The sequence below is a fragment of the Somniosus microcephalus genome, chromosome 11, assembly GCF_052327205.1.
Source record: "Somniosus microcephalus isolate GS21.2 chromosome 11, FLI_Smic_1.0, whole genome shotgun sequence".
Taxonomy (NCBI): Eukaryota; Metazoa; Chordata; class Chondrichthyes; order Squaliformes; family Somniosidae; genus Somniosus; species Somniosus microcephalus.
The window spans coordinates 168491894-168518757 of NC_140997.1; the positions used below are offsets into that span (position 1 = coordinate 168491894).

At 45.4% G+C, this 26864-nt stretch overlaps 1 protein-coding gene across 5 annotated transcripts in view; it reads left to right on the plus strand.

Annotated features, from left to right (window-relative positions):
* LOC147110976 (contactin-4-like) overlaps positions 1-26864 on the plus strand; it is a 2035446-nt gene that overhangs the window by 565901 nt on the left and 1442681 nt on the right. For all 5 annotated transcript variants that reach the window (XM_086001418.1, XM_086001414.1, XM_086001417.1 and 2 more), the window contains exon 4: positions 22840-23015. In XM_086001418.1, coding sequence (XP_085857544.1) covers positions 22840-23015 — 176 coding nt within the window. The remainder of the gene's footprint in view (positions 1-22839; positions 23016-26864) is intronic.

Below are 26864 nucleotides of genomic sequence, written 5' to 3' on the forward strand. Positions count from 1 at the left end.
TTTGATATATAAAAAAAGAACGACATGCCTTGCATGTACTCTAAAGGGCAAAAGGCTAGGTTGGCTTCAAAATTAGTTCAATGAATGTAATCATGATTTCTGCAGGCAAGTTATTTTAGAAATACTTTTGAATTAATTTAAAACAAATTGTGGAGCATGCAGCTTTAATTTAGCATGAATTGGCACTAATTGGACAATCTAACTTCGGGAAGCTGAAAGGATGGGAAAATGGAATGTCATGTTGGCACAGTCAGTGGTGGTATTTTGAAAATGGGGCTAATGGAGAATATTGGCGCAGCATATTGACAGCACTATTATAAATCCAACCAATCCCCCTGATACAGGATGTGTATTATCATCATACTGCTACCATCCATCATCTCTCTGAATTTAAAAATGTAAAAAAAACTATTGATCATACATATTAGTCATGGAGTTTCAGTTGAAATGATATCTGAGTTTACCCAGAAACTGATCATAGAACGAAAGAAGTTTACAGGATGAAATAAGGCCATCGTGCCACTGCTGGATATTTGCTCGAGCAATTTAAAAACTAATCTCAATGCTCATAGCCCTGTATGTTCCTCTGCTAATATTTATCCTATTTCCCTTAAAAGATGACTTCCCAACTAAAGGAAATAGTATTTCCCTTTTTAGTATCTCAAAAAACTTCATAATTTTAAAAGCCTCTATAAATATCCTCTTAACCTTGACTGTTCCAGCAGAAATAATCACAGTATCTCAAGTGTCTCCTCAAAACTGTAGTTTCCCATACCTATCATTATCCTAGTAAAACTACACTGCAAACTCTATGCCTTTAGAGGTTCAAATACATAATTCCCTAGAAGTAAAGAAAGCCATAAAAAGGCCAACAGTATTTTGGGTTTTACAACTAGGGGCATGCAGTAAAAGAGTTAAGGGCTAATAGTAAATCTGTCCAAAACATTGGTTAGGCCACACTTCGAGTGCTGTGTGCAGGTTTGGGCACCACATTATAGAAAGAACATTATATATTTGAACCCCTAGGTATCACAGTTTCTCTGTTCATGCACACCCTTCAATATCTTTCCATTGGTTATATACTCCTATTCCTTGTTTTTCTTCCTAAAATGTACTCTGTCATGCTTATCACGTTAAATTGCATTTTCCACCTGTTTGCCCATTCTGCTAACCTGTCTGTCTTGAGGTCTTTTACAATCTTCCTTATTGTTGGCTTAACCTCCTACATTTGTGGCACCAGCAAATCGTGAGACTCATACCCAAGTCCAAATCATCTGTTTCTGCTCAGAATAAGCACTGACATCTGGACTACACCACTTCCAATCCTTTTCCAGTCCACTTAACCTAACTCTTTGTTTCCTGTCCATTAACCAACTTTCTATCGATGCTGGTACAATTGTTCCTATAACATACGTCTGAATTTTTCCAGCAAGCCTTGTGTGAGAAACCATAATAAACACCTTATGAAAATCCTTCGATTCTGCATTGACAACAAGAACAATAACTTGAATTTACATTGTGCCTTTAATAGAGCAAAAACATTGTAAGGTGTATGGATAACCAAAAGCTTCTCTAAGGGGTGGGTTTTAAGGAGGGTCCTAAAGGAGGGGAGGGAGGTGGCGAGATTGAGGGGTTTAGACAGGGAGTCCAGAGTGTTGTGCCTAGGTGACTGAAGGCACGGCCACCAATGGTGAGATGAAGAGAAGGTGGGTTGCAAACTAAGCCAGAGATTGGTTGCGGGCGGGAATGGTGGCGGTGCGAGGCCATGAAGGAACCTACATTTGAGGCAATGTGGGTACCAAGAGCCAATGTCGTTCAACGAGGACAGGGGTGATGGGCAAGCGGGACTTGGTGCGGCATGGGATACAGACAACAGATTTTGGGATAACATGAAGTTTATGGAGGTTGGAGGATGAGAACCCACCCAGGAGAGCATTGGAATAGTTGAGTCTAGCCTTGACAAAGGCATTGATGAGGGTTTCAGCAGCAGATGGGCTCAGGCCGGAGCTGAGGCAGGTGATGTTACAGTGGTTGAAGTAGGTGGTCTTTGTAACAGAGAGGATATGGGGTCAGAACCTCAGCTCGGCGTCGAATAGGATGGTAAGGTTCTGAACAATATGAATCACCTTGAGAGAGTGGCCACTGATGGGGATGAAATTGGTGGCAAGCGTATGGAGTTTGTGGAAGGGGACAAAGATGATGGATTCATTCTTACCAATGTTTAACTGGCTGTAGTTGCAGCTCCTCCAAGACTAGATGTTGGATAAACAGTCAAACAACACAGAGGCCGGATGTTGTTGATATTGTTTCTATGGGGCAGAATGTAAATGAGGAAGAGGAAGGGGCCAAGGGTAGATTCTTGGAGGACTCCAGAGCTAATGGTGTGGGGGCAGGAACAGAAGCCACTGCTGGAGATACTCTGGCTATAATTGGATAGGCAACAGTCGAATCAAGTGAAGATGTGTTGCTCGACCATGTCAAAGGTACAGAGAAACAAGGAGGAATAATGCACTATAGTCACAAGATGTCATTTATGACTTGGATTAGGGCCATTTCAGTGCTATGGCTGGGGTGGAACCTCATTGGAGAGATTCAAACATGGAGTTGCAAGAAAGATGAGCACCATTTGGGAGGCGACAACAAGTTAAAGGACTTTGAAGAGGAAAGTGTATTCATTTTTTTTTCAAACATATGGATAGTACCTGGGCTTCACAGTGCCTCACCTTGATGTCACATGACTTCAAATACAATTATGCCCATTCCGCTCTTCACCATTGTGTAATGATGAACCAACATTCTGCTCTGTGGCACTACCATTTCTAGGGTTACTTTAAAGTGCAGGAAAAGGGGCCAATTTAAAGATCTTGTAATCCAAACACCCAGTATCATAAAATGGTCTCATAACTTTCCCCCTTCAGGCTACACCCCAGAAAGCATCTAATATTATGATGTGCTGGAAGAACTCTGCATGAGCATCTTTAGTGGTATGGCAGCAACAGATTCATCACAAATGAGCTGGACAAGCTGCCACATCATGTAGCTCAGATGAAACAGCAAAGCTACAAGTCCAAACCCAAGTTTAAATGTGCACAATGCAAAATTATATGAACAATCATCAAGATCTTTCAAGTTTTGATGTATTTTACCACTGATATGCTCATGATGCTTCTTGTTTGTGCATTGAAGTGCTCTTCAATCTTTATCAACCTCATTACAGCCTTGGTCCAAACATGGATGTTGTGTATGTACCTTTAAGAGAATAACTGGTCTCATACTGCAGTACCGGCAGTGACCACCCCTGTATAAAAGGCGCTAGAGAGCCTCTGTTGTGTTAGTTTCGTTTATGCCTTTCACCAGCAAGGACTTGAATGTTTCTCTCCTGCTAGTCGATGTCTCAATCATTCACGGACTTAACACTGGCGACGAGTTAGAAACGAACTTACCTGCAACTCAGCAGCAGCTCCGACGACGTGTTGAAGGTCGGAGCCAGAAGAAGAAAAAAAAAAAAAAAATAGGCCATTGAAACTTGAGAAACGGGCGTCGACCGTCAATCATCGATTTCAAAGCTTGCAGGAGAGACTGTCCAGAGCCAGGCTGGGTTCCTCGGTCCGTGGTTTCCCAGCTAATCGGACTGGTGGCAGGTAGTGCTCTGATCCTTCCTGGGCTGCAGCGGGGCCGGGCAGCGAGTCGGGAAGCAAGGAGAGAGAGGGTGGAGCACACAGGGCGTGGCCGGTGTTTCGAAGCTGGGCAGCGTTCGGACCTCAGAAGAGGGAGGGAAGTGTTCCAGAGGGTCCGCTCCACGACGGGAAAATAATAAAAGAAAAAGAATACGCGCAAGAAACCGTGGAAAGCAGCGCTAACAACAGCGGGGAAGAAGACAAAGCGCGGGAGGCGCCATTTTGTTAAATCGGAGAAGAAGGCAAAGCGCGGGAGGCGCCATTTTAGATTTGCAAGATGCCGAAGACTGGCTGTATCACTGCTTTTGATAATACATCAGAGGACTGGACCATGTATGTGGAAAGAGTCGAGGTATATTTTGAGGCAAATGAAATAGCGGAGGGGAAAAAGGCATCAATATTGCTAAACGTAATGGGCGCTAGAACGTACGGCCTATTAAGGGATCTGATTACTCCAGCCAAACCGAAGGCGAAGAGTTTCAATGAAATTGTTGCTGTTCTACAGGAGCACTTAAACCCTGCACCGCTGTTGATAGCAGAAAGATTTAAATTCCACAGGAGAACTCAGCACAAAGATGAGAGCAATGCTGAGTATCTTACGGAACTACGCAAGCTATCAAAGCACTGCCAGTTCGGAGCAGGACTGGCAGATACCCTACGGGACAAATTTGTCTGTGGACTCCTGAGTGAAGGAACACAGAAGAAGTTACTCACAGAAAAAGAGCTGACGCTAGATAAGGCTTTCAGCGTGGCAGTATCGTATGAAGCAGCAGCCAGGGGAGCTGCAGAAATTCAACAAAAACCACAGGAATACGGCACCCACGAAATGACACGGGGATTTGCAAAATGTTATCGCTGCGGCAGAACTAACCATGACCAGAAGGACTGCTGGTCCAAAGACAAAATATGCAGACAATGCGGGAAGATTGGACACATTGCACGAGTTTGTAGGTCTGGGAAGAAGACCAGCGACAACAAAAAGGCTACTAAGGAACCGTACAAGAAAGTACAAAAGATGACAGACAGTAGTTCCGAAGACCAGATGAGCGATAGTGAATCCGAGAACAGGAGATTAAGCTGTCTCAAACTTCACAATGTAATTGCAAAAGAGGATCACCGAACCATTTGGGTCACCCTCACGATAGCAGGGTCCCAAGTTAAAATGGAATTGGATACAGGATCAGCGCTAACCGTCATGAATCGACGAGACTATGAGCGGCTATTTTCACACATACCCTTGAGAGAGACATCCATCGTCTTGACGATGTATACGGGGCAAAAAGTATACCCCAGAGGAAAAATAAGGGTGCCTGTCGAATACAATGGCAAGAAAATATGGAAATTGTATCTCTACATACTGCCAAATGGTGGACCACCGTTATTGGGATGGGAATGGATCAGGAAGATAAACTTAGATTGGCATTCCATTCATGCAATGACGGTGGACGGTAAAAAAGATGAAGACGTCACTCCTGGACGATTGTCAACAATCTTAGCTAACGCCAAAGAGGTATTTCAACAAGAACTGGGCACGCTTAAAGGCATAACTGCCTCATTAAAAGTAGAAGAGAATGCAGTTCCCAAGTTTTTCAAAGCGAGACCGGTACCATGTGCAATTCGTCCAGCCGTCGAGGCAGAGCTGGAGAATCTGGAGAAGGCAGGCGTGTTGTCTAAGTTCGACTGGAGCGAGTGGGCGACACCCATCATTCCTGTCATGAAGAAAACGTTAAGCAATAAACCCGGAGAGCCAAGGAAGATTTGCATCTGTGGGGATTTCAAGGTGACGGTGAACCCTGTCCTTCACACAGTACAATATCCTCTTCCAAGGATAGAAGACATCTTCGCCTCACTGTCTGGAGGGAAGCGTTTTACAAAAATTGACCTAGCACAAGCATATTTGCAGATGGAGGTTGAAGAGTCCTCTAGGATGTATCTCACGATAAACACTCACAAAGGTCTTTAGCAGTATCATCGATTGGTATTCGGAGTAGCATCGGCTCCGGCGATATGGCAAAGAGCGATGGAACAAGTCCTGCAAGGGATTCCGGGGACTCAGTGTTACTTGGACGACATCCTTGTAACAGGTGAAGATGACAGTGAACACCTTAACAACCTAGAACAGGTGCTCACTAGACTACGGGAACATGGGCTGCGAGCCAACCGCCCCAAGTGCGAATTTTTTAAGAAACAGATATCGTATTTGTAGTGTATGTACCCGTCTACCTTTAAGAGAACTATTGTATGTAACCGTTCACCTTTAAGAGAACTATTTTAGGTGTGGCACTACTTTGTTTGGCTTCTGTATACTGTAATACCGACGGTGACCACACCAGTATATAAGTGTTGTGTCAGGATTTATTGGGCAGATTCGCCCTGACCTTCGAATAGTAAAGTCCTGTTTTAAGTTACTCTGGTAGTCTGTGTATTAATTAACTAAACAACCCACAGACTTTACAGTGGCGACGAGTCCGATCGTACCCTGCGGCAACAATACTTCCGAAGCAGTTAACGAGCGTCGAGAAGAGGCAACCGCCCTCGTCGTTCTGCTGGGAGAAAACTCGAGGCTGCAGAACTAGAAAGGAGGAAGAATTTAGAGACAAAGACTTCCATCAGCAACAGGCACTGACTGTCCCTTCTGCCACGGTGAGGAGTGAGCCGATCAGCACGAGAAGCAAGGCGGCCACGGTGACTGTGAGTAAGGGAAAGTAAAAAGAATAACCGGAGGATAAGGGCGGTGCACTCGACCACGGTCGAGGGGGAAAGGAGCCGGACAGAAGTCGGGTCCAGAGGCGCTGAGACTGGGGCAGCGTGGAGCAAGGAAGCCGCGGTACAGACAGGCTGGGGGACGCAAATGTCGTCGTGAGACAGCTAGACCGCGACCGGCGAAAAAGGCCGGGCAGCGACCGAAGCCACGAAGCGCTGCGACCGGGAACGTAGGCGCGGGAAGAGATAAACTCAGCCGCAGCCGGGGAGGGAAGCACCGGACTGCGAGAGGGCTGGGAGGCGCGATTGGGAGCCGAGCGAGCGGGAGAGGCAGAGCCGACCAAGGGAGACTGAGCGAGAGCCAGTCCAGCGGCTGAAACTGTTCTCCGTCAACGGGGTGTACCCAGCACCGGTAGAGCCGAGCGAGCGGGAGAGAGACAGAGCCCGAGCAAGGGAGACTGAGCGAGAGCCAGTCCAGCGGCTGAAACTGTTCTCCGTCAACGGGGTGTACCCAGCGCCGGTAGAGCCGAGCGAGCGGGAGAGAGACAGAGCCCGAGCAAGGGGAACTGAGCGAGAGCCAGCCCAGCGGCTGAAACTGTTCGCCGTCAACGGGGTGTACCCAGCGCCGGTTGCCCTGCCGAGAAAAGGGAAAGCACTGAAGCCGACGCGCAGGCTGTGAACCTGAAAGCCAGCGGCCGTCGCCCGTGGGGAAAGTGTACCCCTCCCGCCAGGGAAGAAAGGCGGGAAGCCGCCATTAGGCGGGGAAGAAGACAGAAGCGTGAAACCGCCATTGAAGTGGGCGGGGAGAGAAGATAAGCGCGGGAAACTGGCATTTTCGCGGGAACCGCCATCTTGAAAAAAAAAAAAAAAACATTTTAAAGAAATAATTCGTGGTGTTTATCAGGAAGAGAGGAAGATGCCTAAGCATGGTAACATCAACGATTTTAATTCCGAGGTAGAAGACTGGGCCACGTATGTGGAATGCATTGAGATCTATTGTGAGGCCAATAAAATAGAAGAAGATGACAAAGCTATAACCTTGCTAAACTCGATGGGCGCGAAGACATACGGGCTCTTGAAGCATCTACTATCACCAGCTAAACCGGCGGATCAGACTTTCGATGATATTGTGGCTGTTCTGAAGGGTCACTTGAACCCCACACCATTGATGTTGGCGGAACGATTCAAATTCTATGCGAGAACGCAACGGAAAGACGAAAGCAACGCAGAATACTTGGTCGAACTGCGTAGACTAGCGAAATACTGCCAGTTTGGAGGGAATCTGACAGAGGCATTGCGAGACAAGTTCGTGTGCGGATTGGCAAAGGAAGGAACGCAAAAGCGACTACTCGAAGAGAACGACCTTACACTTGACAGGGCTGTCCTTATTGCAGCATCACACGAAGCCGCAGCGAAGGGAACTGCGGAAATGCAGCTAAAGACAGCGGCACTCAGTGTGGATCAAATTACCTCGACAACAACAAAATGTTATCGTTGTGGGAAGACAACACACGACCAGAACCAATGCTGGTTTAAGAACCAGGAATGTAGGAAATGTGGCAAACTGGGTCACATAGCTAAGGTATGCCGGTCAGGGAAGAAGACCAACAACCAAAGGACCAACAACCAAAGGAAGCCATCACAGGAAAAGTACAACAAGGTACACAAGGTGGCTGAGAAGAGTTCAGACGAACAGAATTCGGACTCAGACCCAAACGGCCAGGAGCTGGGTAGTCTGAGAATTCACAATGTGAGTAAGGAAGCTGACCTACAAACTATCTGGGTCATGCTAAAAATAGCTGGAGTCCAAGTGAAAATGGAGTTGGACACTGGATCAGCTCTATCAGTCATAAATCGAAGGGATTACCACCAGCTATTCTCACATATAACCTTAAGAGATACCAAGTTCGTATTGCAGACATACACGGGGCATAAAGTATACCCCATGGGAAAGATAAGAGTCAAGGTGAGAGATAGGGGTAAAGAACACCCAAGAATGAACTTATACGTACTACCTGAGGGAGGACCACCACTTCTAGGACGGGAGTGGATCAAGAAAATAGACATGGAATGGCACTATCTAAAAGCCATAACGAGCGAGGACTCGGTGCAGACAATCAGCTCAGATTCTGAATCGGATGACGATAAGACCAACCCAAATGTGAAAGACAAGGCTAAAATGGACTTGCCGACTAAGGTTGGAAAAACGAAGGCATGCAGAAAGGCTTATGCTCCAGAGAAGAACAAAGTTTCAGAACAGATCTCCACCGAACAACGACAACATAGTTTGACAGAGAATTCTGAGTCTGTTCAGTTTAAGGACATATCCATGACGGAAGAACACCGAGCTCGGACTCAACTTTATTTCAAATTACGACAACAATTAGAACAATTGAGTTACCGTCTCGTACAAGAGATGAAAACAATGAAAAAGTTCTATGACACCGAATGGGAGAATCTGGAAAGACAACAGAAGCAGCTAGCTCAAGCAGAGAGCGACCATAGAGCCATCGTGACCAATCACCGATCACATCTCCCTTATGATGTTCAGGAGTTAGAATATTTGCAGAAAGAAGCAAATGAAGAGGAATCTTCAGGAAGCCAGGATTTTATTCCAGTTCTTCTCTACGACTCCTTACAAGCAGAGTTTGAGAAGTTGAAGGAACAGTATGAACAGGCCCAGGCTACAATCCTGGAGGGGGTTAACTCGGCAACCTCCGAAAAGCTAGTTTCAGTGGAAGCTTATGAGCAACTAAAGGTTGAACATGAGCAAGAAGTCCAAAGGCTGCAGGAAATTCTTGATGAGCTCAAGGCCAAGACAGACTCATCGGTAGAAGTTCCATCCATAGAAGGGAAATTAGAGGTGAAAGACATGGCAGAACATGAAAGTCAAGATGTCCAAGAACTCATAAAAATATTGAAGGAAACCCAAGACAAATATGAGGCGGCAATGACCGAGGTTCAACAACTTGAAGAACAGATTCAACTGGGAATTCTTTCAGTGAAAGAAAAGGCAACTGTAAGAAACACAGAGACTGTAAGAATGGCCCCTGAACATGAGCTAGAGAGCATCAAGGCGCAACTTCTCCGAGCGCTGAAAGCCAAAGTACAAGAGGAAAAAAAGGTGAAAGCATTGGAGGAAAAGGTGGATGAAATGGAGAAGACTCTGATCCACAGGGTCCCCGTGGGAGAGTTAATGGTCAGCCAACTCCTTCATATGCTGAGAGACAAGACTCTGCAATGGGAACCATTTGAACACGAGCTTCAATCTTCAAAGGGAAGGGGTTCGGAGCTCTCAAAAGTTTGGGGAATAGTTGAGGTTGCAACACAGATTTTACGGGGCTGCCGAAAGTACGCTGAATCACGTCAATGTGAACTACAGCATGTTGAAACAGCTGCTCCAGTAGAAGGATTGAATAGCCCGATCAATCAATCCCCGATGGAAGGGGAAGTATTGGAATCACAAATGAGGTCATTAGTGAAGGATTGGCAGGAAACCCAGGAAGAGCGGGATGAATATGAACGCATGAAGAAGTCTCTTCAGGAAAGATGTCTAGGGAGGGAACAACAGTCGGCTAACGTCCAGTTGGGTAAGGAAGAAGTAGCAGGCCCTCTCGCTAGACTAGCTCAGGACGACACCGAATATTACCATGACCTGTTGAGTGACACGGAATATTACGATGACTTGGTCTGCCCAGCTTGTGATGAAAACTCCCAAAGTGCAGAAATCAGGATGAAGCACTTAAAGTCTAAGGAACATAGGGAGATGGTGGCGCTACAGCTGGCAGCGGATAAGGGAGCCCCGAGAGTCTCCAAGAAGCAGAAAAGAAAAAGACGAAGCAGAAGACGATAACCATCTAAATCATTATCACTTCTATCAGATCATGCACGTGGGCCCTACGAAGGGGGCCAAATCAGTTGGAAAGTAGGAAAAATTACCAAGGCAGTCCAGCTGTTTGTAAAAGTCAGCACTGCTGGTTCAGCAGGATGGAAGTTCAAGCTGTTAAGCCAAGGGAAAGACTATTGGATGTGTCACGCTAGAAATGTGAACCGGCTACACCACAGAGATGTTGTTCGGACCGAGTCAAGACCAGAGACTGAATCTGTGAACTGTTCCCGCAGAGACTGAATCTGTGAACTGTTTCCCGCAGAGACTATATCTGTGAATTGTTTTACATGAAGTTGATTATATGTTATGTTTAATGGGGAATAAGTATGTTGTAAGCTAAAAAGGGAGGATTGTGGTGTATGTACCCGTCTACCTTTAAGAGAACTATTGTATGTAACCGTTCACCTTTAAGAGAACTATTTTAGGTGTGGCACTACTTTGTTTGGCTTCTGTATACTGTAATACCGACAGTGACCACACCAGTATATAAGTGTTGTGTCAGGATTTATTGGGCAGATTCGCCCTGACCTTCGAATAGTAAAGTCCTGTTTTAAGTTACTCTGGTAGTCTGTGTATTAATTAACTAAACAACCCACAGACTTTACAGTATTGTGGCCACGTGATTGATGAAGAGGGGTTACATAAGTCCCCTGACAAAATTGAAGCGGTTGTTAAGGCCCCAGCACCTGAAAATGTGTCGCAACTGAGGTCATTCCTCGGGTTGGTGAATTACTATCATAAGTTTTTGCCGAATTTGTTGACAATTCTGCATCCACTGAATGACCTGCTACGAACAGGGGTAGCATGGAAATGGAGCGATGATTGTAAACGTGCTTTTCAGAAGAGTAAGGACTTAATCACTTCGAAGGAAGTATTGGCTCACTACAACCCAGCACTGCCAATCAGGCTGGCGTGTGATGCGTCTCCCTACGGCATTGGGGTGGTACTGTCACATAAATTCCTTGATGGTTTGGAGAGACCGATAGCTTTTGTGTCACGCTCGTTAACTTCTGCCGAGCGTAACTATGCCCAGATTGACAGAGAGGCCCTCAGCCTAGTGTGGGGGGTGAAGAAGTTCAATCACTATCTGCACGGTCAAAAATTTACTCTACTAACCGATCATCAACCTCTTGTCTCCATTTTCAACCCTCAGAAGGGCGTACCGATAATGACAGCACAACGGCTGCAGAGATGGTCCCTTTTCCTAGGGGCACACCAATATGACATCGAGTACAGGGGAACTAAACAGCATGGAAATGCTGATGGATTGTCACGTCTACCGTTGCCGACGGTGGAAGAAGAAGACCTTGCAGTGGATCCAATGGAGTTATTCCACTCGACCATAGTCGAATGTCTCCCTGTGACGAATGCAAACATAGAAAAGGAAACATGGAATGACCCGACACTATCACGGGTCTATGATTTAACGGTGAAGGGATGGCCAGTACATGGCGAACCACTGCTGCCAGCATTTTCGCCAAGAAGAAAACAGCTGTCAGTGTGCAGAGGAACCTTGATGTGTGGATCCAGAGTAGTAATTCCACCTAAGTTGATGGATAGAGTGCTCAATGAGCTTCATGAGTGGGTGGGGTAAAAATGAAGAGCTTAGCCAGAGCGTTTGTGTGGTGGCCGGGAATCGATAGAGAAATCGAAGAGATGACCAAGAGCTGTGCAGGATGCCAGAAGGTCCAAAACGCCCCACCACAAGCTCCTCTGCATCCATGGGAGTGGCCCTCATCTCCATGGCAAAGGGTGCACATTGATTTTGCTGGTCCCTTCATGGACTCGATGTTTTTAATTGCGGTGGATGCACATTCAAAGTGGCCAGAGGTAATAAAAATGTCCTCAACCACCACGGAAAAAACTATCGCAGTTTTACGAACCATATTTGCCAGGAATGGGCTGCCTGAACAGATTTGCTCTGACAATGGACCACAGTTTGTGTCTGAAGAGTTCCGGAGGTTCTTAAAGAACAATGGTATTAAGCATTACACATCTGCCCCATATCATCCAGCCACTAATGGATTGGCCGAGAGGTTTGTCCAAACATTCAAGAAGGTAGCACGGTGGCATAGTGGTTAGCACTGTTGCCTCACAGCGCCAGGGACCCGGGTTCAAATCCGGCCTCGGGTGACTGTCTGTGTGGAGTTTGCACATTCTCCCCGTGTTTGCGTGGGTTTCCTCTGGGTGCTCCGGTTTCCTCCCACAGTCCAAAGATGTGCGGGTTAGGTTGATTGGCCATGATAAAAATTGGCCCTTAGTGTTAGGGAGGATTAAATACGTGGGGTTACGGGGATAGGGCTTGGGTGGGATGGCTGTCGGTGTAGGCACCGGGTGTTTGGGTTTGGATGATCAGCCATGATCTCGTTGAATGGCGGAGCAGGCTCGATGGGCCGAATGGCCTACTCCTGCTCCTATCTTCTATGTTTCTAAGGCTATCAAGGCAATGTGTAATGAAGATATACCCCTACAACACAAGGTGGACAACTTCTTGTTTGCCTACCGGAATGCGACACATGCGGTTACCAACCAAACTCCAGCCATGATGTTCTTCAATCGAAGACTACGATGCCGCTTGGATTTGGTTAAGCCAAACGTCCAAAGAGATGTGGAGAACAGGCAGTTTCAGAATATGAATGAAAGGCCGACCAGGAGTTTTAAGATAGGTCAACCAGTTTTGGCCCGGGACTACCGCACTGAGAAATGGCAGCCAGGAACGATTTGTACACGACAAGGACCTCTCATGTATAACGTGGACGTTGGGGAGAGCATTGTAAGACGCCATGCTGACCAGATTCTAGAGTCACTGGAAAATGTCAACTCCACACCACGATCTGATACACCTGGTAATGAAATCGACGTTCCAATTGCAGCTACCGCAGAACCGGTAATATTGGAAGCAGATGAACCAAACAACGACATTGATTCCGACTCAACATTGCCAGAAGAACCTGATACTCCAAAGAGGTGTTATCCAGACAGAATCAGGAAGCCTCCTCAAAGACTGAACTTATAATTGCTTAAACTTAACCAATGTATCTAGCAACAGTAATTGTGATTGTAATTCGTTATCATTAGTTGTTAAATGAATGTTATGTACTGTTTATCTAAAAGGGGAGGAATTGTTGTGTATGTACCTTTAAGAGAATAACTGGCCTCAGACTGCAGTACCGGCAGTGACCACCCCTGTATAAAAGGCGCTAGAGAGCCTCTGTTGTGTTAGTTTCGTTTATGCCTTTCACCAGTAAAGACTTGAATGTTTCTCTCCTGCTAGTCCGTGTCTCAATCATTCACGGACTTAACAATGGACACAAGAGCTGAATTCGAGAGTTGAGGTGTGATTGACTGCTGTTGAAATCAAGGCAACATTTGACCTAGCATGACATCAAGGAGATAACATCTAGGCTTGGCCTGATAAGTGTCAAGTAACATTTGCCCCACAAAAGTGCTAAGCCATGATCATCTCTAGAGAGTCTAATCTTCTCCCCATGACATCCAATGGCATTGCCATTGCTGAATCCCCCACCATCAACATCCTGAGGATCACCATTGACCATAAACTCAACTGGACTAGCCACATAAATGCCATGGCTACTAGAGCAGGTCAGAGGCTAGGTATTCTGTGGTAAGTGACTCAACTGAGCCCTCAAGGCCTGACCAGTACCTGCATGGCAGAAGCCAGGAGCCTGATGGAATCTTCTCCACTTGACTGACTGAGTGCAGCTGCAACAACACTGAAGAAGCTCAACATCCTTCAGGGCAAAATAGTCAGCTTGATTGGTATCCTATCCACTAGCTTTAACATCCACTCCCTCCACCAATGGCATACCTTGACTGAGTGTGTAGTATCTACAGAAAGCACTGTAGCAAGTCACCAAGGCTTCTTCAGCAATAGCTCCCAAGCCTGAGACCTCCACCGCTTAAAAGGACAAAGGCAGCAAGTGCTTGGGAACACCATCACCTCCTAGCTCCCCTTGAAGTCACACACCATCCTCACTTGGACATATCTTGCTGTTACTTCATTGTTGCTTGGTTTATATCCTGGAAGTCCCCACGTAACACCACGCAGACTGCAGCGGTTCAAGAAGAAAGCTCACCACCACTTTCTCAAAGGCAACTAGGGATGGGCAATAAATGCCGGCCTTGCCAGTTGCTTGCACACCCTAAAGAGTGATTTTCAAAAATTAGGGTATCAGTGAAGGTGATACCAATTGTTGGCTGTGAAATTCGGCACCTTAGTGCAGGCTGTTAAGGCCAGTTTTGGCACCTAGGGTCTTCGAGAGAACTTCTCCTACCTGCACTTAAGCCAGGAGCAGTGTATTCAGAGGCTCTGCTTCACCAAGTAGGTGGTCACAGAATGCCGTCATGCCCTGGAACCAGATCTGCAGCCTCAGAGCAGGGTGACAATGGCGCTGCCAGTGGCCCTCAAGGTCATCATGGCTTTCAATTTTTTCGCCACCGAATCCTTCCAGACTGGAGCAGGAGACATAGCTAACATCTCCCAGTTCGCTGTCCATCACTGCATCCGGGAGGTCACAGAGGCTCTGTACTCCAGGAGAAGGGACTTCATTGTCTTCTCTCTGAACAGAGAGAAGCAGGAGGAGCGTGCAGGTGGCTTTGCCAGGATTTCGAGTTTCCCCATGGTGCCGGGTGCCATCGGCTGCACATGCGTGGCTTTGTGGACAACGCATTACCAATCCTGAGATTTACCGCAACTACAAAGGCTACCATTCACTTAATATGCAGTTGGTGTGCAAACACGCCCAACATATCATGATGGTGAATGCCCGGTATCGTGGCGGCAGTCATGATGCCTTCATCCTGCACCAGTCCAGTGTGCCAGCAATCTTCCAGACACCACGCTGAACTTGAGGGTGGCTGCTCAGAGTCGAGGGTCATCCACTCTACAGCTGGCTGATGACTTCCCCTCCGCAACTCCACCACTCGTGGTCAGCAATCATATAATGAGAGCCATGTTGCCACGAGGAACCTCATCAGAGTGCTAAAGCATCGGTTCCGCTGCCTTGACCGCTTGGGAGGAGCCCTTGTACATGCTGGAGTGGGTGTCCCATTTTGTGGTGGTCTGCTGCATGCTCCACAACTTGGCCATCATGAGGGCATAGCCCTTGCCACCACAGATTCCACGACCACCCCAGGAGGAAGGGGAGGAGGAAGAGGAGGAGGAGGAGGAAAGGAGGAGGCAGGCAGCATATCCCCATTCTGGACGGGCTGTCCATGAGCGCCTCATAAGAATTCAATTTCCCTGAATGAAACCCCAGATCCCCATTGCTCACCTCTTCTCCACCTTACCATCCTTCTGTCACGGATCATCACAGCATCCTCATGGGCACAAAGCTGAAATGAGAGCTACCACAAAACAGACATTCCAAACATAATTTATAAACAAATCACTCCAAAATTACATAACAAAGTCAACTAATCACCCTTTTGCATTCCCTTCGTGTCTGTCTTTCGTGTTCCTTTGCCTATTTGAATGCTCCTATGCAGCGCTACCCCAGTGGCTGCAGCATGGTTGGTGGAAGGCTGTTGCCTTTCCATGGAGGAGACTGCAGATGTCCTTGTAGGATGACCTCAAGCAGCTCTGGGCCTAGAAGGCGTGGCTGGAGACTGCAACACCTCAGCATGGGCAGCAGCAGTCTGGCCTGGCAGACTGACGGGCAGCAGCAAGGGCACTGGCAGAGAGTGGCAGGGGTGGAAGTAAGAATGCTGTCATCCTGAGAGAGGACAGCAGGTTTTTGCTCCATCGAGCCACTGCCACTCCCCTGGGGTGGCGCCTCAGCATTCCTAGCCATCTGTTGGAGTGAAGATTACTGGACTGCTGTGAGACCCTATAAGCCCCTTTTTACACTCGTAAACCCAGCCACAATGGCATCAGTAGTCTGAGCTGTGTTAAGCTGAGACTGCATGAGAGCAGTCGGAGCTTCCAGTGCAGCACTCGGATGTTGGGCCGCTTCCACTTGTGCTGCAATGGAAGCTGCAACATCGCCCATCACACCCAGCATCATGGTTGGGTCCACAAGTGCTCGAATGGAGTTGTCTATCACTTCCACCCTGGAAATCATGGGCTCCATGCTCCGCACACAGCCCCATGCAGTTTTGGTGCCGGACTCATCCATGCTCCTTGACACTGACAAGAGGCTCTCTGGCAGGCCTGCCATTGCACAAAGTATTTCTGTGTGCATGCCCATCAACCTTCTTCTGATGGCCGCCCCATTGAAGTCATCAGCTGAGTCCTGTGCAGCAGAACCTGCGATATGTAAGCTTTTTATTTCGCCTGGCATTAAATTGACAGCAAGACCAATTCTTTTGAAACAATTTGGAATAAGTTTATTAAACACACAAACTCATGCTAGTTTATTAAACACACACACTCATGCACATCAAAACAATAGCCTACTGGTATTTATGGACTCTACTCGATTACAACACGTAAGGTAATGGGTTAGATTTACACAGACTGGAACTTCCCTGAGTCAAGCAATGCACGCGGCCTTTTTCCTTGCTTCTTGGTCTGGTCTATCGAGGGAGGGCTTCTTGTTCTTCCACGTGGCTGTCCAGAGAGAGAGAGAGAGAGAGAGAGAGAGAGAGAGCCTTTGGGTTCCTTGTTTTATATCTTTTTAAGTCCATTGTGTCTACTCTAAATTGCTGAGACCCCATGTTTGGGTCTTAGATTCATGGCAGTTCTTGATTGGCTTTCCTTTGAACATGTGTCTGTCTGCAGTGGCTGGTGACATTTCTTGCTTAAGTGAATTGTTTGTTGACACCTTTTCGTGGATCTTGAGTTTCGATGGTGAGTTTCGATGTTGTCTCTGTGGGGGGTTATCCTGTTATGCAGGTTTCCTTTGTTAAGTTTCCAATTTATCTTTATTATTACATACATCTTATATTAATAGTCTCGAGTCCCTCATGCATACAAAATATATATTTTTATTCTTACAGATTGCACCCGAGCTCCCCTTTCCCCCTGGTCTGGCTGCAGCACACTTGTGCCCGGTGACTCTCCACGTGCAGATCCCGCCTCTATACTACCCTTGAAAGTTTGCACAGTGCCATTTTCTGAGCTGGTGCCTGGGAGTGTCAGATCGAGTGACGGTGCCTATTCTTCTCCATCACTCTCCTCCTCTACTAGGTCGGTGACAGTCTGGGCTGCTGGCAGTTCTTGGGTATCTGAAAAGAGAAAGGCACAAGGGTCAGGTAGTGGTGAGGAGAGTGGAGGTGGGAAAGCAAGATGTGCATGCTTACACCATCAGCAGCTTGTAAGTGAGAAGAGATTGTGCCATGAAGGGAAAGTGGGATGTGAGAAGAAGGATTAGATATGAGCGTACCGTCATCAGCAGTGCTTTCGACCTCGCCGCTCGTCACGGCCTCAGTGACAGCCCCTCCAATGATCTACAGTACCGTCTCCTCCAGCGCAGTAAGGTTTTGAAAATGTGCTCCTGCTCCGCCTGTCTGCTGCTGCTCATGCCGGTTGTGAGCAATCTTGGCCTGAAAGAGAAAGGGACGTGTGTCAGTGAGTGTGGTGCAATGTGTTTGGGTGATGTGCCTGTCATGGTTCAATAGCTGGCAGTGTGTGCAAGGTGTGAGATGTGGGTGTGAAGCTTGCAGCAGTAGTAAGTGTGTGAGGATAAGGTGAATCTACGATTGTGAGGTATCAATTGTCATTGCTAGAGATTGTTGGTAGGTGAGTGATGAGGGTATGGTGAATTATATTCCAGTGAGAAAGATTTTAAGAGAAGGGAGCACCATCTGTGGCTAACTAAAGAAGTAAAGGATGGTATCAAATTGAAAATGAAGGCATACAATGCTTCCAAGATTGGTGGGAGGCCAGAGGATTGGGAAATTTTTAAAAACCAGCAAAGGATGACAAAAAAAATAATAAAGAGAGAGAAGATGAATTATGAGAGTAAACTGGCAACAAATATTAAAACAGATAGTAAGAGCTTCTACAGGTATATAAAAAGGAAGAGAGTAGCTAAAGTTCCTTAGAGGATGAGACTGGGGAATTAGTAATGTGGAACGGGGAAATGGCAGAGACTCTGAACAAATATTTTGTATCTGTCTTCACGGTAGAAGACACTAACAACATCCCAATAATGGATAATCAAGGGGCCACAGGGAGGGGGGAACTAAAGACAATCACTATCACTAAGGAAAAAGTACTTGGTAAAATAATGGGACTAAAAGACGACAAGTCCTCTGGACCAGATGGCCTGCATCCCAGGGTCTTAAAAGAAGTGGCTGCAGAGATAGTGGATGCATTGGTTGCAATATACCAAAATTCCCTGGACTCTGGAGAGGTCCCAGCAGGTTGGAAAACCGCAAATGTAACACCCCTATTTAAGAAAGGAGGGAGATAGAAAGCAGGAAACTATAGACCAATTAGCCTAACATCTGCCTTTAGGAAAATGCTGGAGTCTTTCATTAAGGAAGCAGTAACAGGGCATTTGGAAAATCATATTACAATCAAGCAGAGTCAGCATGGTTTTATGAAAGGGAAATCATGTTTAACAAATTTGCTGGAGTTCTTTGAGGATGTAACGAGCAGGGTGGACAAAGGTAAGCCAGTGGATGTGGTGTATTTGGATTTCCAGAAGGCATTCGATAAGGTGCCACATAAAATGTTACTGCATAAGATAAGACCTCATGGAGTTGGGGGTAATATATTAGCATGGATAGAGAATTGGCTAACTAACAGAAAGCAGAGAGTCAGGATAAATGGGTCATTTTCCATTTGGCAAATGGTAACTGGTGGGATGCCACAGGGATCGGTGCTGGGGCCTCAGCTATTTAAAATCTACATTAATGACTTGGATGAAGGGACCAAGTGTAATGTAGCCAAGTTTGCGGATGATACAAAGATGGGTGGAAAAGAAAGTTGTGCAGAGGACTCAAAGAATCTGCAAAGGGTTATAGACAGGCTAAGTGAGTGGGCAAACATTTGGCAGATGGCGTATAATGTGGGAAAGTACGAAGTTATCTGCTTTGACAGGAAAAATAAAAAAGCAAATTATTATTTAAATGGAGAGAGATTACAAAATGCGTACAGTTTTGGTCTTCTTATTTAAGGAAGGATATACTTGCATTGGAGGCAGTTCAGAGACGATTCACTGGGTTAATTCCAGAGATGAGGGGGCTGACTTATGAAGAAAGGTTGAGCAGGTTGGGCCTATACTCATTGGAATTTAGAAGAATGAGAGGTGATCTTATTGAAACATATAAGATACTGAGGGGGCTCAACAAGGTAGATGCAGAGAGGATGTTTCCCCTCGTGGGGAAATCTAGAACTCGGGGCATAGTTTCAGAATAAAGGGTCGCCCTTTTAGAACTGAGATGAGGAGGAATTTCTTCTCTCAGAGGGTCGTAAATCTGTGGAATTCTCTGCCCCAGAGAGCCGTAGAGGCTGGGTCATTAAATACATTTAAGGTGGAGATAGACAGATTTTTGCAAGATAAGGGAGTGAAGGGTTATGGGGAGCGGGCAGGGAAGTGGCTTTGAGCCCTCGATCAGCCATGATTTTATTGAATGGCGGAGCAGGCTCGAGGGGCCAAGTGGCCTATTCCTGCTCCTATTTCTTATGTTCTTATGTTAATTGAGCAGTGTGTGAGGCTAGTGGTGCAGTTGGTGGGATATGGCAATTGAAGATGCATTCACTCACCTTGACCACTTGTGTGAGGTCATTAAACTTCTTGTGGCACTGAGTCCAGGTCCTGGGGGCAACACACGTGGCACTGACGGCTTGTGCTATCTCCTCCCACTGCCTTCTGGCATTTTGCCTGGCAGATCTCCTTGCCCCCCTGTGAGTAGAGGATCTGTCTTCTTCTGAGTACCCCCAGGACCAAGGCCTCCAATGCTGCATCAGAAAAGCGCCATGCACTTTCTCTTCCCTGTTAAGATATGGCTGCATCCAGAGTGACAATGAGGTGCTTCTGCAACAACGCACCTGCCCTTTAAGAAATGCGGAGAGACCAGGCAAAATTTTATTGGCCAGTAGACTGCACCCGATATTGCCCCGCTCCTATTGAGCCCTGAGCCAACCAGCAGCACGTTTAGTGCTGAGCTCAGCGCTGCAAGCATTAGAATGAGCAGGTAGCACGAATTTTGCGTGCTGCCTGCACCACTTTAAATGGGCGTGGGCACATCGCGCTTCGCGCTCCCCTCGCCCATTTTCGGGCCCAATCCAATTTCACCCCCATTATCTCTGAGATACCAAGAAAGCTTGCAAAAAATTACAAATGTTATTTCTGGACTCTTTCGCTACCCGTAATCAACCTGTGGAGGAGCCTTTGAATGATGTGTCCTACCAATATTCTGCAGCCCCCTCTTGGCAATGATTAAAAAGAACAAATGTACAGTGTTGTTAATTGTGGTACAGTTGGAAGGAGACACCATTATTTTCTTCCCATATTGTTTTTGCACATATTACTGTGGACGTAGTAGCACCTTAATATGAATATTGAAAGACATACTGTATTTTTGTATTCACTCATATATCTAATTTGTTTTAAGATGATGCATGGCAAATATATGAGAGAAAGACAGAAGAATGAATTCATCATCTGAATTATTTAATAACTTTTGTGACTGGCCTGATGTCCAGCATTCTCCTTCCATGTCCATGTCAGTCCATCACTCTGATATCATTTACAGATTGGAATACTGTAGCATTGTGCCTCTCGCCTTCCAAATGAAAGTAAGAAGGCTTCTGAAATATTTGCCATGTGTTTTCATACACACATTCTTGTAGAAGATAGCTGTTACATCAAAAAATCTATCCTGTCTTTCAGTCAAATGTAAATTGCCACTTCGGGTTCATTAAAAACACTATCAGTTCAGCAAAAGTATTGCACAAATCTATGATGGTGCTACAACTTATTTGTTTTGTTTTGATGAGTCATCATGCACAGATTAAGGTATAAACAGTTGCCATACATTGGAGATTCCACCTCATAGACAAAAAATCTCAACATGTACCAGAATTTGCTCCAGATGTGGTTTGTAGCACAGGTGGTATAAAGGCTTTTTAGCTATCAGAAAATGGTAACTACTTAAGTTGTTTGGATCCGTCTCTCATCGTTGGCTCAATTAGCATTTTCACTGTGGGAATGGTCACTATCTTAAATCTGTATCAGAAAATACAGCTTGATTTACAACAGCACAGATGAATATTAAAACTATGCTGGTTCCCAACTTGACTATGTAAGTGTAGGAGTTATTGGCACTCCAAAAATACCCATTTTAGCAACGTTAAAATGTGACATCCTTAATTGCACTTCCTTTATGGATTGGAGTCTACTACCTCAGTTTCCAAGTGCAAAATGACTAAGTGAGCAGTGAACTGTTAAGCAAACTTGCAGCTTTGCAGCATTGTGAGTGGCATGTGGAAAGAACCTGTAGTAGAGGAGTCGAGCTATGTTTCACATGCTGGTGCTTTTGAATACCTTTTAAGAATTGAAAGGGCTTCAGTGATATGGTGGAGCTGATTTTGTTTGGAGGATCCCTCATGCTTGGTATGTGAAATGGTTTAAAACAAGGGAGTGTTGGTTTACAAGAATAAAATAGAGAGAATCAGTTCACCTTGTACACCAACATAAGTTACTAATTGCGATTCAGACATTTGCAGCAAGTTGTAAGGAAAGCAAACTAGCAATGAGGATTTGTGTTGCGTGTACCTCAGAGTGAAAGTGAAGACAAAGGGCAGCACGGTGGCATAGTGGTTAGCACTGTTGCCTCACAGCGCCAGGGACCCGGGTTCGAATCTGGCCTCGGGCGACTGTCTGTGTGGAGTTTGCACATTCTCCCCGTGTTTGCGTGGGTTTCCTCCGGGTGCTCCGGTTTCCTCCCACAGTCCAAAGATGTGCGGGTTAGGTCGATTGGCTATGATAAATTGACCCTTAGTGTTAGGGGGATTAAATACGTGGGGTTACGGGGATAGGGTGGGATATGTGTTGGAGTAGGGGTTACGGGGATCGGGTGGGATATGTGTCGGTGCAGGCTCGATGGGCCGAAATGGCCTCTATCTGCACTGTGGGGTTTCTGTGATCTGTGATTGGCAGCAGCCACGTTGATTATGTAGAGAAGGTGAATATAACATGACTGGAAAACAAATTTGAGAGACTTTTCTGTGCATTGGGTTGTTGCAATCTTGTGCTAGAAAAGGACTGTTCAATAGAAGAAACCACTTGTGCCAAATAATGTGCAATTGAGTAACACTTCACTTCCATTTTAGTTGCAGGGCTCACTTTGAAAACTGGCAATCAGTGACTAGAAAGCAAGATCCAATGTTAAGTGAGGTTGTTGGAGTGTGGAGCACAAAAATGGAAAACAGGTCTTTGTTTGAAGATTGAAACCTCATCAACCAAATCGGAGTCACATAAATTTGTCAGTTTTAAATTTAGTAATTTTACTCCTCACCTTTGTGTAATAATCCTTCTTTGCTTAAACATTTTTAAAATGAAAAGCACTTCATTATTCATCTATATTCACGCATGAAACATACCGAGACTCTGTGCAAACACAATTTAAATATTTCTTGCATTTTTTGTCTTGCAGGTGGCTAAGAAATGGCACAGACATTGACCTAAGTATGGATTACCGCTATAGTTTGGTTGGTGGCAGTCTGGTGATCAATAACCCAGTTCGGACCCAGGATTATGGAACCTACCAGTGCTTCGCAACAAATTTGTTTGGCACAATCGTGAGCAAAGAAGTAAAGCTTCAGTTTGCATGTAAGTTGCCAGGTATTTTTTTCCACAATGAATGATTTTAGAAGTTAGTCTTGCCTATTTTTTCATGTGTCATTTAGGGGGTGCTTTTTGGCAGGGAACCTTTCCAGCCACCAGCGCATATTGGAAAATTGCAGGTGCCTTTGCTCTTGATTTTCTGTCCAATGGCTCTGCAGACGCTCGATTTTCCGACGTGCTGGCGGTGAGCGAGGTTCCTCGGCTGTAGTGCTTAATCAGAAAGGCCGAGGCTCTAGTACTCTCTTTCTTAATCAGACTTTTTGATTGAGTCCTTTACAGGCTTTGTGGTAAGGAAACGATTCATTCTTCTGGCAACATTTTTAACTGCAACAAAGTCCATAGAGGGAGAAGTTGTGTACACCAGATGTCTTGTCAGAATCTCATGAAAGTGTTACTTTATTTATGGAAATCCATATCTTGCACAGTTTTCCATGCGTTAGTGTCCTGTTACCCTTATTATATTTAATTAACATTTGCTTTTGGAAAAAAGCAACAGATGGTTTTTGGTTAGCAATTCCTTTGGCCTTTCATTCATTCTTTCTTTGTTGCTTAAAACTTCGTAATTATTACATACATATACTGTACAGCTTTTTGGTGTATTTTCCAATGCGTGACCAGAATGAATTTTTCAAAAGAAAGATAATCATTTGTGTTCTGTGCATTTACATCATTACACCTCACACAGTAATGTAATCATAACTGTGTGAAGTGTAATGATGTAAATGCACAGAACACAAATGATTATCTTTCTTTTGAAAAATTCATTCTGGTCACGCATTGGAAAATACACCAATGTAATCATAACTGTGTGTTTACTCTATTGTTTTGAGGCTCCGTATGCGTTATGCCGGATTTGCTCAGTACACACCAAAATAATATGGGGAATTATAGGCAACATGTTAAATTATCAGCATAGATGCATTTGGAGAAACAGTTTCTAAAACTCTTATTATATAGGGCAAATATACGTGGAAACTTCTCAAGATTGGTGTTATTGAAGACCAAGTGTCAATGGGACAACAGAAAACAATGGGGGAAGATTTATTCTGATTCATATGTGTTGACAACTTCCTAAACTTAGTGGCAACATTTCCTATGTTAATCTATTTTTTAGCAAAATCATTAAGCCATTCTGCAAGAAAATATTATAATTTCACTAGAAATGGTGAACATAGACGTTCATGAGGTCATGAACACACAGTTGCCAGAGAAAATATTCTCTGCATTAAGAACATAAGAAATAGGAGCAGGAGTAGGCCATACGGCCCCTTGAGCCTGCTCCACCATTTAATAAGATCATGGCTCATCATCGACCTCAACTCCACTTTCCCGCCTGATCTCCATATCCCTTGGTTCCCCTAGAGTCCAAAAATCTATCTATCTCAGCCTTGAATATACTCAAAGATTCAGCATTCACAGCCCTCTGGGGCAGGGAATTCCAAAGATTCACAACCCTCTGAGTGAAGAAATTCCTCCTCATCTTGATCTTAAATGGCCAACCCCTTATCCTGAGACTATGCCCCCTAATTCTAGACACTCCAGCCAGGAGAAACAACCTCTCAGCATCTACCCTTCAGAATCTTGTATGTTTCAATGAGATCACCTCTCATTCTTCTAAACTCCAGAGAGTATAGGCCCATTCTACACAATCTCTCATCATAGGACAGCCTTTTATCCCAGGAATCAATCTAGTGAATCTTCGTTGCACCGCCTCCAAGGCAAGTACAGTATATCCTTGCTTAGATAAGGAGACCAAAACAGTGCACAATACTCCAGGTGTGGTCTCAACAAGGCACTGTACTATTGTAACAAGACATCCTTACTCTTATACTCCAACCCCCTTGCAATAAAGGCCAACATGCCATTTGCCTTCCTTATTGCTTGCTGTACCTGCATGCTAGCTTTCTGTGTTTCTTGCACAAGGACACCTAAATCTCTCTAAGCACCAACATTTAAAAGTTTCTCACCATTTAAAAATGGCAGTTTTGAAGGGGCCATATTTATCTGATCTTCCCTTCTCTTGGTACATCTGGAAGCATGGGTTAAATTCAAGTTTACTTCCCTCTGCAGAAGTGCAGTTTTCCTTCTGGACTAGGAGTCCAAGAGTGGAACCTGAAAATATGATAACCTACTGAGGGTGTCCTTGCACACCCTTTACAGCCATTTGGGCTAGATGACATTGCTTTAGGTGGTTCTTATTGATGCAGTTTTGAAGGCATAGTACACTAATTGGAGCTGACTTCAATCATGAACATTGTATAGCCGAGGCATTAATTACAAAGTGCCTATGCTAGTATTGGGAATTATTGTTAAGACTTATGCTTGTTCTGAGTGGAATTGATGCAACGATATTCAAAAGCAAGGGATAGCTGGAATCGTAAAGGGTTAAAACTTTCCCTGCTTTAGTATGTGCATTTTATGTTTTTGTTATCCAGGCAGAAAGGCCACCAGGTGTTAATATGGCTAGGATTTCCAAAGAAATATGAGATTAACACTTTGACAGAATGTATAAACTGTATTAATAACATACTACTAGTTGAAAACTGAATTTGAAAATACTTGACATAGTTTATATTTGAAATCCTTGCTCCAGGAATAAATCAGAAAGAAATGGAGTGGAGCTAAGCATATGAAATAATATAAAAGATGTTAGAATTGTGTTCTCTCAGAACTAAAATGAAGTTAATTTCTAAAAATCTCAGCATGAATCAGTGGTATTATCAGGCTTTGTGAAAAGGGGAGCGAGATAGTCAATAAAAGCATTCTTGTCATTACACGGTCTCCTGGTTGTGATACAATGGCCTAGAAATTAGTTTGCGCTGACATGAACTAGGCACAGGGAACTATCGCTGCACCAGAATGGGTAGGCCCAAGGTACACCCAATATTGGGCCTCGCGCCTCATTTATACGAGACCGGTAAGCTGCAGACATCTGCTTGGCATCCCCAGGCAGCTCGCCGGCAAAGAGGATTTCAATTTCAGGCCGTTGTGTTACCGGAATTGGCCCCCAGGTCGGCCGTGCCTTCTGTTGCCTGGGCCCTAAGCTCTGGAATTCCCTGCCTAAAGCTCTCTGCCTCACTACCTCTCTTTCCTCCTTTAAGACACTCCTTGAAACCTACCTTTTTGACCAAGCTTTTAGTCACCTGTCCTAATTTCTCCTTATGTGGCTTGGTGGCAAATTTTTTGTCTTCTATATTCCTGTGAAGCACCTTGGGACGTTTTTCTATGCTAAAGGCGCTATATCAATACAAGTTGTTGTTGTAGAGAGACAGAGTGGTTTAAAGAGGGAACTTAGGGCCCAGGCAACAGAAGGCATGTCCACTAATGGTTGCGCAATTATAATCAGGGATGCTCGAGAGGGCAGAAATAGAGGAGCGCAGATATCTCTGGGGTGGGCGGGGGGGGGGGGGCGGTGCGGGCGGGGTGGTGGCTGGAGGAGATTAAAGAGTAAGGGAGGGGTGAGGCCATGGAGGGATTTGAAAACAAGGATGAGAATTTTGAATTGAGGCGTTGCTTAACCAGGAACCAGTTTAGGTCAGCGAGCACAGGGGTGATGGGCGAATGGGACTTGCTGCGAGTTAGGACACAGGCAGCCGAGTTTTGGATTACCTCAAGTTTACGTAGGGTAGAATGTGGGAGACTGGCCAGGAGTGCATTGGAATAGTCAAGTCTAGAGGTAACAAAGGCATGGATGAGGGTTTCAGCAGCAGATGAGCTGAGGCGGGGTGGAGATGGGCGATATTATGGCGGTTGGAGAAAATTTCTGCTCTTCCAGTGCTGGATGTCAGACAAGCAGTCTGACGATTTAGAAAACGCGGAGGTGTCGAGAGAAGT